The sequence below is a fragment of the Poeciliopsis prolifica genome, unplaced genomic scaffold, assembly GCF_027474105.1.
Source record: "Poeciliopsis prolifica strain line A6 unplaced genomic scaffold, Auburn_PproV2 SCAFFOLD032, whole genome shotgun sequence".
Lineage (NCBI taxonomy): Eukaryota > Metazoa > Chordata > Actinopteri > Cyprinodontiformes > Poeciliidae > Poeciliopsis > Poeciliopsis prolifica.
The window spans coordinates 2,454,861-2,473,823 of NW_026562407.1; the positions used below are offsets into that span (position 1 = coordinate 2,454,861).

At 38.5% G+C, this 18,963-nt stretch overlaps 1 protein-coding gene across 2 annotated transcripts in view; it reads right to left on the reverse strand.

Annotated features, from left to right (window-relative positions):
- plcb3 (phospholipase C, beta 3 (phosphatidylinositol-specific)) overlaps positions 1-18,963 on the reverse strand; it is a 76,531-nt gene that overhangs the window by 48,265 nt on the left and 9,303 nt on the right. For both annotated transcript variants that reach the window (XM_055051027.1, XM_055051028.1), the window contains exon 2: positions 11,902-11,985. In XM_055051027.1, coding sequence (XP_054907002.1) covers positions 11,902-11,985 — 84 coding nt within the window. The remainder of the gene's footprint in view (positions 1-11,901; positions 11,986-18,963) is intronic.

An 18,963-nucleotide genomic window follows, 5' to 3' on the forward strand; every position in this document is an offset into this window, starting at 1 on the left:
TAGATTTTTTATGCAGCCTTTTTTGGTAGTTGACTGTGGCTGCACAGTACAGAACTAACAGTTACAGTTAAAGTAATAAAGACTCTTAAAATAATGTCACAACCGGCACATGGAGTACATCTTGTAAAAAAAAAAAAAGAAAAAAAGGAGCCATATTATAACTTAACCTTTTGAATTTCTTTGTCTGTGTGATTAAAGTGATTTTAATCTCTCCTATTATTAGGACAGCCTATATTTAGCCTTTCAAAAAAAGCACAGCAAATATTTATGCATTGTGATTATAGCCTCATTCACATACTCCTTTCCTTCCTTCATTTCTCTGATTTTCCACTTCCCTTCCACCATTCACTTTCTGAAGAGCAAAAGAATACAAAAGGCCAACTAAACAATCAAGGCAGCGGCACTCCTTTCCTGTGACGTTTGTGTGTGAGCTCTAAAAGATCACCTTAGCTAAAAACATCTCAAATGACCAATTACAACTGCTATCAAGTAACAGAACAGAACAGAGGCCACTGGAGCACTGAGACATGGAGGGACAGATTGAAAAGTTAGAATAAAGGCAAGAAGGGAGGAGTTTGGAGAAGTTTAAAGGCCACCAAAAGTGGAGAAATATTCACAACTACATCGACGAAGAATGAATAATCTGCTCAAAAGGAAAAACTCTGCAGAATAGATTATAAAAATAAGACACTGTAATGATCATAACCATAAATGTGGATCATGACAAGCATTCCCTAAGAAGGGACAAGGGGTTCTATAGCAAAACAAGTGGAAAATCAATTAAAAACAGCCATGCACATAAACAATATTCACATACCAAGCCTCCCAGTGTGCAAGTAAATGGCTGGAGTGAGTATGTACAAAAATCTCACAAAAATCAGGCGTGCCGGCTCTGTGGTCGGCATGAAGCTGGACTCTCTGGTGACGGTGGCAGAGGCGAGGACACTGAACAAACTGCTGGACATCATGGACGATAGCAGCCACCCTCTACACGCCGTCATCAGCAGCCAGAGGAGCCTGTTCAGTGACAGACTGCTGCTTCCCAAGTGCCGGACCAATAGATTCAAGAACTCCTTTGTCCCCCACGCCTTCAGACTGTACAACTCCTCACTGGGGGGTCGGAGGTGACACAGGACAGAGGGAAGAAGGAGTAGTTTTTCTACAAATGTGAACTCCATATTTATCAGGCCAAACCATACAGTGCAATACCATATCACTGGTCAATCTATCGACCAAATTGCTATAATTTCCTTTGTGTTGTATTTATATTCTTTGTTTTGTATTTAATTTGTATTTTTTTGTATTTTGTGTATGCTTACTGTGTGCCACATTTTTGCCTGTGAGCTGCTGGTAACTATAATTTCCTGAGGGAGTCTTCCCAAGGGATCAATAAAGTCAAGTCTAAGTCTAAGTCTAAGTCTAAACAAAAAAAAAATATTTCCAGAAACAGAAACAAAGATGGATCAAGAGGTTCTTATACCAGAGACCAAAACCAGGCAGTCATGTTAGTTGGCCGCCACCTGTGGACATAAAACTGGGACCAGAGTTGGAAGTTGAAATATTTATTTGTTGTTGTTGTACAAAATACTTTTGAAGTTTTGAAGTTATAGGCAGCAATTCACTAAGACTAAAAGACCCACAGTTGCTCAAAATCAAACTGAGAGCCATAACGATCAGACCTAAAATATTCAGTCACGCTAACGGCTATTCAGAGTCAAACTAGAAGCTACTTAGTTAAGATAACAACTAATCAGCATTGAGATAATAGGTAATAGACATATTACACTCAATTACAGATGTAAATTTAACTCATTAAATTTGTTTCTTGAATTATGAGTCCATCATGAAAATCTCAATTAAAAGCCCCAGATTACTGACATTCATGTCTCTAAAGAGTTGAGCTAACAGCTAATTAAAGTAAAGCTACTTAGTCAAGCTAACAGCCTCTTAGATAACGGCTAATCAGTCAGACTAAGGCCTAGTCAGAGTTGAACTAACAGTTAATTGGAGTCAAGCTAACAGCTAGTCAGAGTTGAGCTGTGAGGTCCTTAATGTTGAGCTAACAGCTAATTAAAGTGAAGCTAGCATCTAATCTATCAAGTTAACAGCTAATTGGACAAGCTGACATTTACCTAACGTCAGGCCAGCAGCTTCTTAAGCTAGCACCTAATCAGAGTTGCGCTAACAGCTAATCAGAGACATGTAAGCAGCTGATAACCAACAGCTTGGATGTAGTTATTTTACTTTTTATTTTAATTTGATATTGAAATGGGACTCCACATTGGCAAATGCTAGCAAATGCTAGCAGCAATGCAGACAAAAGATTGGAACATCACAACTTTCTACACATGTAAATTCAGAAAAAAGTCATTTAAAGTGTCAGACATAAACGTTTGTTCACTATTCTTATAAATTTTATAACATTTTTAATTTGGCTTTATCAAAATATTGTTCTGTTGATCTTAAGAGTACACAGTAACACTGACATATGCCAGAAAATGTGGTTTGTCCACTTTACATATAATTTTACCTCCATTGTAGCCATTTCACTGTAATATATTCAAATAGTTTAACTTGATTTGAACTTGATGTTTCAGAACTGCAATAAATATTGAATACATTAGATGCTTTCTGTGACATTATGTTTCTATTGTCAAAATTCCAACTAAAATGCAACTGGTTTTTCTATCTAACAATAAAAAGCATGTCTAAAGGTATGAAAAGTCACCCAGACATGGTTACGGTTTCATTAGGTTACTGAAAAAAAAAACAAAGGACACACATCCACAGGAACTAGATTACTACATTGTGCGGGAAACCTCTCAGTTCTCCATGCAATTGGGTTTTCACAGTGCTCATGAGTACAGTGGGTCGTTTTGCATTACTCTAAATATGTGCAAGATAAAATGAACACTTCTCTAGTGAGTAATGATGTGGTATGAGCTGAATAAGGTCCACTTTGCCAAACAAAAAGAGGGGAAAGAGAGAGGAAGCCGTCACATTATCAACTGTCACTTTCAACTTCCTCTGCAGAGTCCCACTTGGGAGCAGAGAAGTGACTACATAGCTTGTTGTCTCACCAGTTTGACCCCAGTTTAAGTCGAAATGAATGACTGACATGAGCCACAGAGATGACCTGCATTACATCTATCTGCACAGCACTTAACCCACAATTTAAAAAGATAATATAAACAATCAGATTCTGTTAAAAAATATACATAAAGGCTTAAATAGATTCAAAAAGATATATTAACTAAGTAAGGCTGCGTTCACACTGCAGTCCAAAGTGACCCAAATCAATTTTTTTTTTTTTTGTCTTAATGCAACTTGTAATTGATCTTTGTATTATACCACTGGATATCTGATACCGATATTTTCAAATGTGACCTGAATCCTATCCTTCTGGGTCGCATTCGTCCGACCTGAACGTCACTGATACTCGACAAACGTCACTATTCTGCGTCCTAATGCTCTCCAGCGAAGAAAGACAACAACCATGGTGGACAATCATGAGGATTAAGTTGTTAATATCCTGGTTCCGGTCGGACAACTTCAGAACCCTAAGCTATTCTCCACCGTTAGCATCCAAGTTTACTTTCACAAACCCTGAGCACTACTTTTTTATGGCGGTTGGCAAAACACTGTGCACGCACTCTTTGTGTGGCAGTATTGCGCCGTCTACTGCGCATTCGGGACACTTTCAGGTCGCATATATTAGGAAGTGAACGACTGCAGTAAAAAAACAAAAAATCGGAGTTGGATCACTTCAGGCTGCAGTGTGAACAAAGTTTAAGTTTCACTCTGACCACTTAATTGTTGGTACTCTACTTGGTAGGGTTTGTTTAATTTGACAGGATTAGCGTTTTCCAACACAAACAAGCTACAGGACTGATGGTCTGCTTTATTCCTCCATAAAAAGGGCAGTCAAGTATTTAATACGATAGAGGTCAAACCTTTGTGGAAGCAATTCAAAAAGCCTTTCAAGACCAGTTTGGGACCATTGTCCTGCTGGAACACCCTGTTTCTAAACCCTGAGATGAAAGAATATTGGTTGTAAAGTCCAAATCACGACGCAGGAGCCACCCAACCTGCAGTCCACAACAAACTAGAAACTACTGAAAAGCCACGATGAAAGTCCAACATTAAACTTGAGTGAAATTAGAGTCCTCTTAAATGGAGAACACAAATAATTTCAAAATGAGACGTAGATTGAGCTGTCAAGGCTGTAGTGAGAAGTTTATACAAATGAGTAAAGTTGATGGCAAACATAAATTAAACCACTGGCATCTGGGCTGGTGTGGTGGATCCTCCCACTGCAATACAGTGTTAGAATATTTTCCCTAATTTACACTATTATTAGTTACAGATTACACAATGCAGAAGTTAAGTTAAAGCCATTTAATAAGACATAATTTCTAATGGCTGCACAGTTTAGGTGATATTTGTCTTCTGAAAACAGACAAACTAGAAGAGGAAGCATAAAACATGGTGTTATTTGTTAACGTTGATCTTAGTTATTTAATTTTGTCACTTTAAAACTCATTATTATTTATGCTAAACTAAAGTTAGTTTTGCCTGAGTTAATTTAGTATTTTTTGTTTCTTTGTTGTGTTGTGTCTCCCTCATGTGGCAGATTTAGGTTACTCCACCCAAATTTAAGAAACGTTTTCTTTCTTTGTGTTCGGTTGACTTCAGTTGAGTTGGGCCCAAATCTATGTTGCTTATCATTTGAATTATTTTGCATTAAATTTTGATACTTTTACTATTTTTGGTATTATTAAATTGAAGTTTTTCTTCATTCCTGAATACCTTTCGTCTGTGGTCAAGTCTGGTTCCTTACACCCAGTAAAAAGGTTGTGAGGATTTGGGAGGCTGGTGAACAAAACTAAAAGCTATTTTCCACTGCTGGAGAAAAGATTAACCTGGAGTGACTGTCATAATTCAAGAACCATGGATTCAGGACTTTAAGAACAATCCTGAAGCCTTTAGAAACATCTGAACAAAGCCGTTGTCACGTCAGATTTCTAAATCTGGGATCATTTTCACACCTCAGAGGTGTCGCTACGTCCCAGAGGAAAATCATCCGACAGCTCAGGTGATACAAACATGACCTGAACGAGAAAGGGAAGTAGTAACACGAGGATGGAGATCAGGGAAAAAAAAGAAAAAAAAAATACGGAAAATTAGAAGCGGGGGGGAAAGAAAAAAGGGGCAACAAAATTCCCCAGCACCCCGATGTTTGTCTCTGCAACTTCCTGCCCACTTTCCCACGCCAAGAGCCTGAATTACAGAGATCTGAAGTGTTGTTGTAAGAATTTACGCAGCAGTAATTCCTGAGGAGAAGAAAAGATGAGAAAAAAGAATCCAAAGAGTTGAGAAAAAGTGATGTGAAAGGAAAACAGAAAGAATAAAATAGCAGAAGCAGAGGAAATGATATGTTGTAGTTTATGTTAGAGGCATGACTTCTGCCTCATCCCTCTGATAGCTACCAGCTGTCCAAGGACTCACAATGAGAAACTTTGACAAACCGAGGACGACTTTGCAGACTAAATGAAATAAGATGAAGCCAAATGAAAGCAAAAGTGTGCAGGCAAGGAGGACTGCTTAACTGAGCCAAATTTAAGCTTTATTAAACACCTGATTAAACCAACAAATACATCAGCAAGATAACCTCTGAAAGCCAACAACTTCCTGGTTTCTGTGATCACAACAAACCAGGTCCTGCTGCTCTCTGAAACCTGAGTGACTCATTCAGATTTGGACTATCTGTTCTGTAAAACCTAAATATTTAGTATCATGAGAGGGAAACATCTGATAAACAGGTCCAAACACAACTAGGGAGCATTACAACAGAACCCAAATGGTTAAAGCCGTTGCAATAAGCAACTAATCAGTTAATTATAGGTTAAGATGATACTGAATACTTTTTATTTATATTTATTCCAGTGATGATTTTGAAAAAGACGTTTAATGTAGAGATCTGTTAGAGATATCTCAGTAAACTCCCCAGTAACTGAATGTTTGTACATGACTATATTCAAAATTTGGTAAGCCTATTAGCAAGGCTGATCAAACAAAGGTCAACGGGGTCACCGCCTTGCGTGCATAATTCTGAGGAAGCCAGAGAATCTGCAGAAACGTTGGCGAGAACATGGAAACTCTCAACCACAACTCCAACAAATGCAAACGCCAAGATGAGGAAGAGGACTGGAAGAAGACACGGAGAGAAGGTTTCGCAGGAAGCTGCAGGCAGGACGCTGCAGGCAGGACACTGCAGGCAGGAAGCTGCAGGCAGGAAGCTGCAGGCAGGAAGCTGCAGGCAGGAAGCTGCAGGCAGGAAGCTGCAGGCAGGAAGCTGCAGGCATGCAGCGCGTGTTGGTTTTGGGATCTTGCGCAACCTGCGGCCGCTGGCATGCAGTTTGTGTTTACAGCGGAGCCTCAGCTGGACGCGACCCCACGTCCCGCAGCAAGAATGTTGGGAAGCAGCTCCAGGACCGGATTCCTTCTGGGGTTCGGAGATGCAGCAGCAAACCAACACATTTAAACTGAAGTGAAAGAAACTGCACTGCAAAAAATAAAACAACACATCGTACCAAGTATTTTTGTCTAGTTTTCAGTGCAAATATCTTGGAATAAGACAAAACTAACTTACAAAGAGCCTTTCAATAAGATATAGCAACTTGTTCAAAGTAAATAATTCCATAAAGGCAATCTAGTATGCTTTTTTGAACACGTTAAGATTGGTCTAAGGTCTATACAAAACATGGTCATTACTCAAAATCTTTCCTGAATGAGATTTCAGTCTGATCAGTTATGAATATTTTAAGTTCATTTCAGAATGAGTTTTTTTAAGGAGGTCTTGTCACTTTAAATCCAAATAAGCTGTTGCTGGCGACGCCACCCAGCTCAACGTTTACCCTCACATGTGAAAATGACTGCAAACAGATGTTTGAAAAGCAGAAATAGAGCCTCCTGCTCAACTGGTTAGGATGCAGCAAGTGGTTTCTGGATGGAAAGTCAGAAACCACTGACTCATTTTTTTTCCCCCAGCAGTCATTGTACGGTGCGGCGCATACAGCTGTGAAACCAGCTGACCAAACGTGCTGGAACTCCGCTTGGGTTGCTAGGTAACGCGTCTGGGCTCGACTGCTAGGTAATGGTGGAGCGTGACAATGTTTGGGAGGATTTTGAAACGGCTCCATTTCCAGACGCCAAAAAATATGAATTTATTGCCCAAAAAAACGATGCGAGTTATTTTCAAGCATTTGGGTTGTTTTAAGAAGCAGTGGAGACACAAAAACATACAAAATGTTTATGAAATGAAAAAGGCTTGTTCCACTGATTACAAGACATGTAAGTGAAAAAATTAACACTAAGGCATTACTGATTTAAAACAACCTCATATAGAATATTTTTATTATTTCAAGCACCAGAAAAGAAAAATACTTGATAAGATTTAGTTTCTTGAAGTGAAAATATAGCGTGAATCCCTATTTTACCCTGATTTATATCTCCAAATCGCAGTTTTTGATATGAAAATCTGTAATGAATGATTACATTAAATGAGCTCGATATACTGAGGAGATCTGGGCTCAGAAAAAGTCAGGGTTGCTGTAAGCCGGACGTCAAGATATGTTGTAAAGATGGAGAACTGCCGATAAAGAGATCCAGAGGAAGGTCTGCAGGGAAGAAACAGCAGATAAGAGAGAGATGTGAAAGACAGACGAATCGTGGGACGAAGACCGGTCCTGTCAGCAACGGGACAGAGGTACGACAAATACTGGAACAAGGAAACGGACAAAGCGTTGAAATATTTGAAGTAAAACGTTAAACAAAGTGGAGCTGAACAAGACGGTGACACGAAGCAGATGGAGATAAGACGGGATGACGGAGGGAAAGCTGGAAAATAGGTGAAAGGAGCCATAAATCAAAGCAGACACATAATGGAGACGTTATAAAACATGTAGGGGAAATATGAGGGTTGGTTCTCCAAACAGAACCAGATTGGAACAAAAAGTGTCTAATTGAAGGATGATGGATGGAGCCAGCAGGAAGGACTTGGAGTTAAAACTTAACACCCTGTAGAAACAGCTACCCATAAATCAGCTTAACTTATCCATGTCGTTTACATATGAGCAGTGAAATGTCAGAATCGCTGCAGATTTATCCGGCAGAAACTCACCGCAGCTCCCCTCCACCAATTCAACGTTTTCTGAAGATGTAGGAGAAAGTACACACAAGTGGTCAGAGCCAAATCTGAAGTTTATGTCTTTAAAATCTGTGGAGCCACAGCGCTTTGCAAAAGCATTCACACAGCTGCAGCTTTTCCCACATTCTCTCCGTCAAGCTGCAGCCAGAAACCTCAGCGTATTTTACAAGATCCAACAACCTGAAGAAGCAGAAAGAGAAAATACAATCTGGAAAGTGAGGCTTGCTGTAGATAAATGCAATATCACCTTTAAGACCCATTCTCACTTTTAAAAAAACTAGTTTTGACATTTTTGTGTTGCAGAATCTGAAAGCAAAAGTGTCGGAACACTCTGCTTCCGACATTTGCAGTAAGACAAAGAGCGGAGCAGCAAAAAATAAAGCTGCACCGGAGAGTTTAATATTTTGGGCGCCTCTATTCAGAGAAATGGGTTTCCATCCAGAATATCTTTGTCGTCTGTGTGAAGGCGCATTAGCTGCTCTCATTAATAATCGCTGCTGTTGCCCTGTCCTCTTTCTTATTCTCCAGCCTCCTGGGGAGCCCAGAGGCTGAATTAAAGCTTCACTCTGGGATCGATGAAATGACGACTCTCAGAAACATTCAGGAACAGCCCAGGCGATTTGGGCGAAAGAAAACAAAGTTTGCAGAAAGAGAGGCAGAAAAGAACAGTTTGATTGACAAGTTTATGGACAGTCAGCGGATAAAAAGCTGCTTTAGTTTTGAGCGCAACCAAAGCAACATACAATTACATCATTTGACTGCCTGGCTCTGAATTCCCAGATTTCCCAGCAGTTCGCCTCGGTGGTCTGGGCGTTCTGCGGCTTTGACCGAGCCGCGTTCCCGCTACTGGAACAAGAATAGTAGCCACTCTAACCCGGCTCAGTCATGCCAGCATTACCATAAATCAAAAGCAGTAATCAGGGAACAGGCAAACACTGTCACAGAGCTGCCATTAGCTCTGAGATGTGTCGTTGTAATAACTCTCTGCGGTGTGGAGGTTTGATGTCAGGCTCAGTTACATGTCCTCATCTCAAGTCTTTCACCCACGTCAGACGATGTGACTAATAACATGTTTTTATTTGATCTTTTGCAGACAAGTCAGCTGATTAATAAACACAAATAAACATAACGAGATGTTTTTCTTGTTCTGCTAATAGTGTAGCTGAGACAGGAGGAGAGGAAGCCATAAATCCTCCTGTAAATTTAACATTTTGTCTTTTAAAGTATTTGTGACCTTTTCAACAGTGAGTAAATCAGCCAAGGTTGTTATTTAAGAAGATGGAAGACACATTAGGCAGCAATAAATACACAATACTATTGTTAGTAGAGACGGGACTGAAAGACGGACGTTCGGTCGGATGGATTCTTTAAAATCTGTTATTAGTTTGTTATTGCCTTTTGCAGATAAAATTAGTGTTTTTCTGTCTGGTTACATCATATTAAATCGTTCTGACCCATTAGCACTCATCTGGCTTTTTTAATCTGACAAACATAATTGCTTATATACAAACGTTTCATCTTTGTAAAATATGTAGAAGTAGTGCTGCGTGAGTATAATGTTTCTACCTCTCTGTAACATTGATGCAAAAATCAACTGAAATTATGTATAAAAAATACCAACAATGATCATTTGTCATTAATTTTGTTTGACCCACGTTCAAAGAAACCAACAAATCATCCATTCTGCAGCAGAAACTCATATCATCCAGCTAAATGATAAATACTATTATCATTTAGCAGCCATTGTTGTGTAAAATCTCCTCTCCTCTCTATGAAAGGATCCAAGACGTAATCATCTCTCTGTCTGCTAAACAGTGTCACAGCTGCCCCTCCGGCGACAAATGGCCCATTATCTCATTCCCACAAACACACACGTGTAGCACATCAGGACAAAATGAGAATTTAAAGCTCTGTGTCCACATGCTGAGACGCGTGTCGACTGACGGGGTGACGTGATCGCTGGCCCAGATATCAACACAATCCGAAACATGCACACTCAACATAGTGAAAGGATTTATCGACGGGTCGTAGCACACATGCCGACTGGACAAACAGACAAAGTTTGGGTGTGAGGAGGAAGATTGGGTTAATTGGACTGGACTTCCTCGGCAGATACCACTTCAAACCAAACTCAGGTTGAATATTGTGTCATAATATTGACCATATGATCACTTCATAACTTTTATCTGAGAGAGGAAGTCTGCAGGAAACAGCTATAACGTCACTTCTTCCATCATCTGCATTTAATTTGAGCAGTTTTTCATATCTGATTTACAAAACAACTATTTAAAAAGTTGAATGTAACTTTCAGAATTTTTTTTTACATATTTGTTGGATTTGTTACCTTGTAGTGACAGAATATGATAAAATAGATAATGTGTGAAGAAAAATAAAGCTTCTCTGCTTTCTCCTCATGCTACCAAGAAACAACCAATCAGAGCCAGGAGGCGGCTCTTGGTGTTGTCAATCCTTCCTGTGTGGCACTTTTCACTAAAATGAGCTAGAATGTCCACCAGTGATGGCAGATAAATTCCCGTAACAGTTAGTTGCTTTTCCGCCACTCGCATATTTAGCATCTCATTTATGAGTTTGATTGACAGCGCTAACACCCGCCTCCTGGCTCTGATTGGTTGTTTTTGGTCATTTCTTCAGACAACAATTGGAACTCCAGGAGGAGGAGGAGACTAATCTGTTCACAGATTATCTGTCTCATACTGTCACAAGATGGTGATTACTTTAACTAAAAAAAACAAAACAAAACAAAAAACACTTTTCTTCTTCTTTAAGGAGTAACTTTTTTTAAGGGGGAAAGAGAAAAAAAAATCACTGGATGACTTAATGGAATTTAAAAATATAAAATGTAATTTTCCAACATTTCATCCAATCCAAATGCTGAAAATGCATTTTTACATGCAAAAGTCAGACCACCATTTACTTTTACCTATTCCTGAAAGTAAATTAAAATTTTGTTCAGTTTGCAATGATTAAATGATAAATTTAGAACCTGGTATTACGGCAAAGGTGCTTTCTCCATCTAATCAAAGTGAATAAAATAAACAACAAAACCAAAACTAATTCCTTACAATGAACTCAAAATTACCCCAGTCATGATTAAGAACATCTGCAATACTGTAGAACATAATCGCAACTAAAATCTGGAAACGCAACATCCTACCAGCCTGCTGCTTATTGCATCCGACCAATTAGCTAAATGCCCAAAATGTCAAATCTAATATAACGGTACTAATGGAGACACAAACGCAGCCAACCAAAGATATGAAGGGGAGGATGGATGTGCGGAAGTGGTGATGATGGAGTGAAAGAGAGACGAGACAGATAAAGACCACAACGACATCGGGGAGCCGGCAGCAGGAAAGAGAAGAAGACAAACACGAAACCCACCACAAATTGAACAGGCCAATTTTTAATGGAGCTAATGGACAGGAAAACCACAAAATGAGACTTTATAGGAGCTCAGAGGAGGAGAAGCAGCTAAAAAACATAAAAGAGAGGAACTCGGTCTATTTTCCCATACAGCCGTGTTAAAGTGGACAAGTAAATGTTGTCGCTCATATTAGGGCATTAAAAACACATCGAGGTCCATTTCTGTTTCCTCGGATAGCAAAAAAAAAAATCATTTTCTCTTCAATTTCAAACGAACATTTGAGGGTTTTTCTCTGCATTTGTCTTACCTGTACGCCCCCGGCTGTCCACGTCAAGTAAAACCCATTTTCGTCGACTTTCAGGGTCCCCAGGACGGGAAAAGCGTTGTATTCCTAGACGACAGAAAACGAGACGTTAAAGCAAAACAAAACACGATGACATCTCCTGGTTCAGCAAATTTAAAAGGTTTGTTTTAGGTTGTGGATGCCATTTCTTTTACTGTTACTTCATTTAGAGAATTGAGTTTTAGAATTTATTTTTTTTTATAGAGGAAAACTGTGCATTACTTTTGCATCTCTAATATTTGAGTAGCGGTCATAACACATCGGCTCATTTTCCGAACAGATTGTAGTTGCTCAACCTGATAACATAAGACGATCAGAAAACTAAAGCACAGCTAAAGGCTTAACAAAACATTGCATTATGTACGTAAATTTTAGGGGATTTAGTTTAGTTATTGGTAAAATGAATAAACATCGAATAGCTGGTGCTCATAAGTCCTGGTTGAAGCAGCGTCTGACTCCATACGTTTCTATACGTTTATCAGTTAACAGAACTTGAATTAATTTATTTTTTCTCAAAATTCTACACACAAACACCTTAACATGATTTTGAAAAATGTTTGAGATTTTTGCAATTCTATTAACAATAGAAAACCAAGAAAAGGCAGTTATACCAAATACTGAAGGAATGAATGAAGACATTTTTTAGATTTTTTTTTGCAAAGCAAATTTAGAAAAGTAAAGAGAAATCACACTGATGGCCAGACAGTAAATTTTACGATCTGATTCACCGAAGCACAATTAATTTATCAATCAAAATTTTGTTTGATTGTTTTAATGTGGGTTGAATTGGCAGGTTGGTCTTTGGTGACCTTTGCTGTTTTTATAAATTATCTTAAAAATAAAGACAGAAACAAAAAAAAAAGTTGCTGCAGAAACGCAGCAGAGTTTATGGACACCATGTTTTGTTTTCTTCTGTAAATGTGAACAGGCATTTTGATCTTTGGTGACCTTTGGAAATGTTCATTAATAAATTTTAAAAGATAGCAGCACAATTTGTGCTGCACAAACATTTTTGTTTAATTTGAAGGTCAATGTGGGGAGCAACTGACTGACATTTAAACCAACAGAAGCATAAACATTCATTTATTTCTAACAAGTAAGAGAGAGAAATATCAATCTTATCGCTATTTGTTGCTGAGGAATCAAGTTAAATTAAACAAAACAGCAATTTGATGGATAAAATAGTGACAGAAACGACACGTGGAGCGGCGGTGACATCGGGTTGCGGTGCCATGTTTACGTTTGTTCTGGTGCTCGGCCGGCTTGAAGGTCTCATTCATATTCAGCATAATGACGGCACAGGAACCCAAATCAACATGTCAATGGCATCATCATTATGGAGTCATACAACACAGACACACACACAGAGAGAGAGGCAGACTCTGGCTCATCAGCTACACTCAGACAATAATACAGAGACCAGACGTGGCGGAAAACAGCGACGACACAGATTGTTTTTAAAGTGACGGATGTCTCAGGGACACCAGTCACTACTACTACTACTCCTGCAGCATGAAGAAGGTCAAGAAGTTGCTTCTCCAGACATTTTTTAGTGTCTTAAGTTCCGTTACGCTGCTCTTGGCAGTTGGTGGTTACCGTAGCAACCGGTCACCGACAGCTCCTCCCCCTCTCGCCCCCCCACCTCTCTGTTAACCGTTGGGCAGAAGCTTCCGGATTGCAGTGAGCCGCCATCTTGATTTCGTCCCTTGTCAGAATAAATACCGAGTGTGTCTGCCGCCAAACGGTCGACCCACTCCGGGTTCTGGAAGGGTCTTACAAGCAGCTCGACGAAGGGCAGCAGCAATGGTGGAAATTTAACAAAGTATAATCTGGGCTAGCTAAACGTTAGCTACTCTAGCGTGAAAATCACAAAATAATTTCATCAAATCAAACTGAGAATGCAGCAAAAACAAACCGCATCTTTATACGACTCTAAAATTACTATTTATAATAGTAATACCAGTGTCAAGCTGAGCCAAGGTTTTAGCCAGTCACTCTCAATATAAAGCCAGTAATAAAACCTTAAGTGCTCTATAATTATTAGCTATTATGACTAAGAACGTACCTTCACTTTAGGCTCCAAGGGTGGCTAAAGATAAAACAGGGCAAAGGTTTGAATTGGCAGGAGGATGAGAGAAAGAGGGAGGATGAAAACCAGGTGGGAACGATGGAAAGGAGGATGGGAGGGAGAAGAAAAGGGTTGAAAAAGAAGAAACCAAGTCAGAAAAACAGAATAAAACCTGATGGGACATCTCAGTTCAATGTGAATGAACTAAAATAGTTTCATATTTGTACATCAGTCCTAAATTGATAATCCCCTTAATGTTGTTTAGCAGTATAATTGGATGGCTTAAAGAGCACAAATAATCATGGTTTAGAGCCAGAAAACCTTAAAATATAAAACATAAACTATCAAACATGAATATTTTAACGCTGAAGACTAATTTAAAACCTTAGTTTCGCCTATGGCTGAGTTCCATCCCCACCCTAAGCAGGAATGTACTCGCATATATTGATGATCTTGTGGTGTCTTCAATCATATCATCTTGAAATTTCACACGATCACCGATTGCTTTCTTGGCAAAAACAGACCAATTAAGCACTTAACCACAAAAATATGTCTTTATATGACACCCTAGTATTATGTAAATATGGAGGACTTTTCACTCTATCCACACAATTTTTAAGTGTTTGTGTCAATTTATATCATATGTGGATTTAACTTGAAGTGTGTTCTTGGCAATGTTTTGATTGCTGCATTGTGATCCTCATAATCACTGCATGCCATTTAAACATTTTAAAAACTATTCCAGATGCACCAAAGTGCTTCACAGGTGGCATATAAACAAGTCTAGCATGATGAATTACAAGTAAGTGGGTCAAAAATAAAACAGAAATAGCTTTAAAAGCGTAGTATAAAAGCCGTCTGGGAACTGAAACAATACACAAGGAATCCTACCAGTAAAAACCAGTTCTTCACACTAAACCAGTGCAGAAAGTCTGTTTGAAGAGATTTGTTTTCAGAATCTTTTTAATTGTTCAGATACCTGAGCAGACGATGAAACAGCAACAGAAAAGGATATATAAGGCATCTTGGCCACGCAGTTCTTTAGATAAATATGCATCAGAGTAATAATGCTGGTCAGAACTGGAGCAGACGCCAGAATGTAAAAGGTTAAAATTAGTTTTTGCTGGCAGTGATCATTCTCCACTGTGTTAAATTTAATTTTATAAACATAGAAACTACAAGCATGAAAATAATTGAACAGAAATAGTTTTATTGCTGGGAAATAGAATCGACTTCATCGACAAATCAAAATTTTGGCTTTTAAAGATTTAATTTTTGGAAAATCCGGACTTTCCTTGGGTTTCAATAGCTCAGAGTGATGTCAACGCGCTCACGGCAGCCGTCTTGGTTAACAAGTGTGTTTTACAGCTTCTATTTATTTGGACTTTGAAATCAGGTCAACTCTGACACAATATTAGGGCCAAGCTATAATTTTACAATGTCATAAAATCACAAGAACACCGTCATAATATTTGGAGAATGACGTAGTAATTTTATGAAAACTAAAACACAAGAAATAAAATGAGAAATGTTGAGCATCTTGTGACGTTATATTTTGGTACAAGTTTTTCAACTAAGGAAATATTTAATCTTTTAACACACCATGAACAAATTAATATCAGTAGAAGGATTTTGATTCAATTAAACAAACAAAGGAGTCTATTTAAAAGAAGAAACACAAACACAGGGTCACACAAACTGAGCTGCTAACGTGAAATCATAACTAAGCTTTTTTTCATTAAGACCCTTTTCCACTAAGTTTTAATTTTGTGTCTTTATTCTGCTGATATTGTGATTGTACTTTTGTAATTAAGCTAAAAATTTTGTGGCCCGCATCCAGTAGTCATATAACACTCAGACAGGATGGTTGAAAAGCCAATTAATGTAATTTTTATTTTAAGAAAGAAAGAAAGGAAAAGAAAAAAGTCCATAAAAATGCACTAAAAAGTTGTAAATGCGTTTTTTTCTTGTAACAGAGTCCTGAGTTAGAAGAGCAATAAGGATGACCTCGGCGATTTTACAAAACATCATAAAGCCGCACTAAGCAGCAATAATTTTTCTCTTTAAAAAAAGCAAATCATTTGCTACAAACAAGACATCAAATCTCCTTCTGGAGCAAAAACCAGAAGGAAATTCTGGTCTGTCTTCACATAACCCCCCTGACAGAGTAACATGAGCATAACTGGGATGAAAGGTGAACTCTGCTCTATAAATGACTGAACTCCTGACCTCGGTTTAGTCACTGGGACAACCGGGGAGCCATTCGGTCCCAAATGTGCTGCTGTGATTACCATCTTAAGGCTCTGACCTCATGTCAGAGGCTCCCTTCAGACGGCCAGGGGATCCCGAAAACGTTGGAGCGGCGCTCCTCTTTGAGTGACTCACCGCCATGTTTGTTTATCTTTTTGCATGCTGAGCTAAAAAGACAACATAACTGAGCTAAACGCATTCCTCGCTGTCCAGAGTGACTCAACGTCATCAATACTGACAGAACCTGGCTTTCTATTAAATGCATGTGCAGGAAATCAAAATGCTTCACTTGGACACTGACAGCAAATTGGAGTATTACAAGAAAAATGTAACTTTAATCCAATTTGAGTTTAGAGTAATGTGAGACAGATTTACTTTCCCAAAATAAAACCGCTTTTTATTCAGCTTAAACTGCAGATTGTAGATCTGTGATAACACTTTTGTCATCAAAAATATTTTAAACAACGGCGCAGCGACTCCTCGATTGGCTTCAAAGTTGGAGAAATATATTTTTTAACATAAAAAGATGATGTGAGCAGAAACAATGCAGCACAAAAGCAGCACAGAGATTTAAAACTGTAAGTAACAGAGATAGTCCAGAAGAGGCGGTTTGCAACATTTGTTACATTTTCAGCTGCTGCAGTTCACTTTCATACTGCACTGTGCCAAACTATTGAAAACTCTTTTTCCCTTCCTGGCCTGCGGTGGCGGTGCACCAGGAACCCCTGAAAGAAACGACATAAAAACCTCAGAAGAAGAGGTTTTCTTCTGAGCGCAACTTTCTTCTTCACAAAATGTAAGAAAAAAAATGGAGTAGCGTCGGATTTTAGCAGCTATTTTGTCGTTAGTAAAAGACCACGAGTTATTTCTCCTGCTAGAGTTTTTGCATTTGTTTTGCTTGTATTTACCCAGAATGCCCTGCGTTATAGTCCACTTCTTGCGTTTGGAGCAGTCTCCAGTACATTTGGGATTCACACTGCATCTGAAGCCCCACCGGATTTCACTTTTATCAAATCAAGAAGACCGAGGTTTATAAGCAGAGCAGCGGTTCGCATTCACACCTCCCCAAATGATCTGGACGTTTTAGGCAAACAAACTAGAGTTTGATTAAAGAAAACAGGATTAAAGCAAAGTAAACAAAATATCTTTGGACTTCAGTGCCTCATTTATCAAAAATGTAGCTTGAAGACGTAGTCCTTATGTTTAAAATGTATATATATATATAAAAATTAGGACACCATTATAAATTGTTGCCATTTATTGATTATTACCTATTTTACTTGTTTGCCCAGAGGTTTGGTCATTGCATGTTGCGTTTTTAATGGTTCTCTCTTCACTCTGTTTTCAACCAGTTGGTCACAAATTTCCAGTTGGAGTCAAATTGTTGTTCACTCAGATGTGGGATGTATGGACTTGATCCTTATTATCGCTGGGCTAAGTTCTGATAAGAACTGGCTGGGGGATAAAATCACACTTATGCAAATTATGGCACACACACATCATTGTGTTTGGATTAAATTTTGCATGATTTGAGGGACGGTTTTACATACGCCACAGTCAACAGTTGTTTGCTTGTGATGGTTTTCAATTGGAAAACCTAAAAGTGTCATTCAATACCTCCTTATATCACCAAAATACTATGTAAATAATTTTTAGTTTGTTAATTCAGTGAAACATGATCCTTTTTGTTAGATTACAACTTAAAACATTTAGCTTGTCTTAAATTGATTATTATTGATTAAACCATTTATTTGGAATTTCCTTAAATAAGGAACTAATTTTTTTCATTGTGTGTAATTAGAGAATGAATCTTTAAAAACACAATTTTACACAAATGTCACCAGGTATAATTTTCCACTATCTGAGGCACTGAATACCTACAAGTAATATTTCTATGTCAGGGTCGTCCAAATGTTTTACTACATTAGGACTGGTTGGGGTATAAACCAGGTAATGTTATCAAGTTTGAAATACCACCGGGTCACAAAGGTTTGATTTGTAGTTTCATTATTAAAAACCTTTATAAAAATTACTGTGAACATGTTTATTATCAACTGCTAAAAAAACAAAATCTGTACTTAAGTTATTTTATTTGATTTATCTGCAGGTGTGTCGGCCTCCCGTAAACAGAACAGTGTTCTGGTCTCCCCAGTGAAATGCTAGGACAGAAGTCGCACACAATCACTGTTGCATGTGTTGTCGTTTTACAAAGCGATATGCAGGAAATCTGGAATTACTTAAAAAGCTAAACATGGACAACTGACTGGGGCATTACGACTCAAGTCCAGTCTATTACTGGATAATTTGGTTAAGCTGAGGTCGTCCAGTTATGGTCTTCAACTGGTTTTGTTGTCACTTCTTTGTAAAATATCCCAGTTTACCTGAGGAACCCAGTTTTTCCTCGTTCAAACCTGCTGTCATTTCTTTCTTATGAAATGACAACTAAAATGGAGTGCCGTCAAATTTTCGCAGCTATAGGATTTCTTTTTTGTTGCTGGTGAAAGACTATTCTCTGGAGTCTCACGTTCGTTTTGGTTGCATTTACCCAGAATTCCCTGTGCTACAGTCCACTTCCTGCTTTTGGAGCAGTCTCTAGTCCAGTTGGCGTTCACATACACATTCACACTGAACCAGAGTTCACTTTAATAGTATCCAGATCTTGACTTTTAGGCTGACCAGAGTTCGCATTTTGTATCCTCATCGGAGTT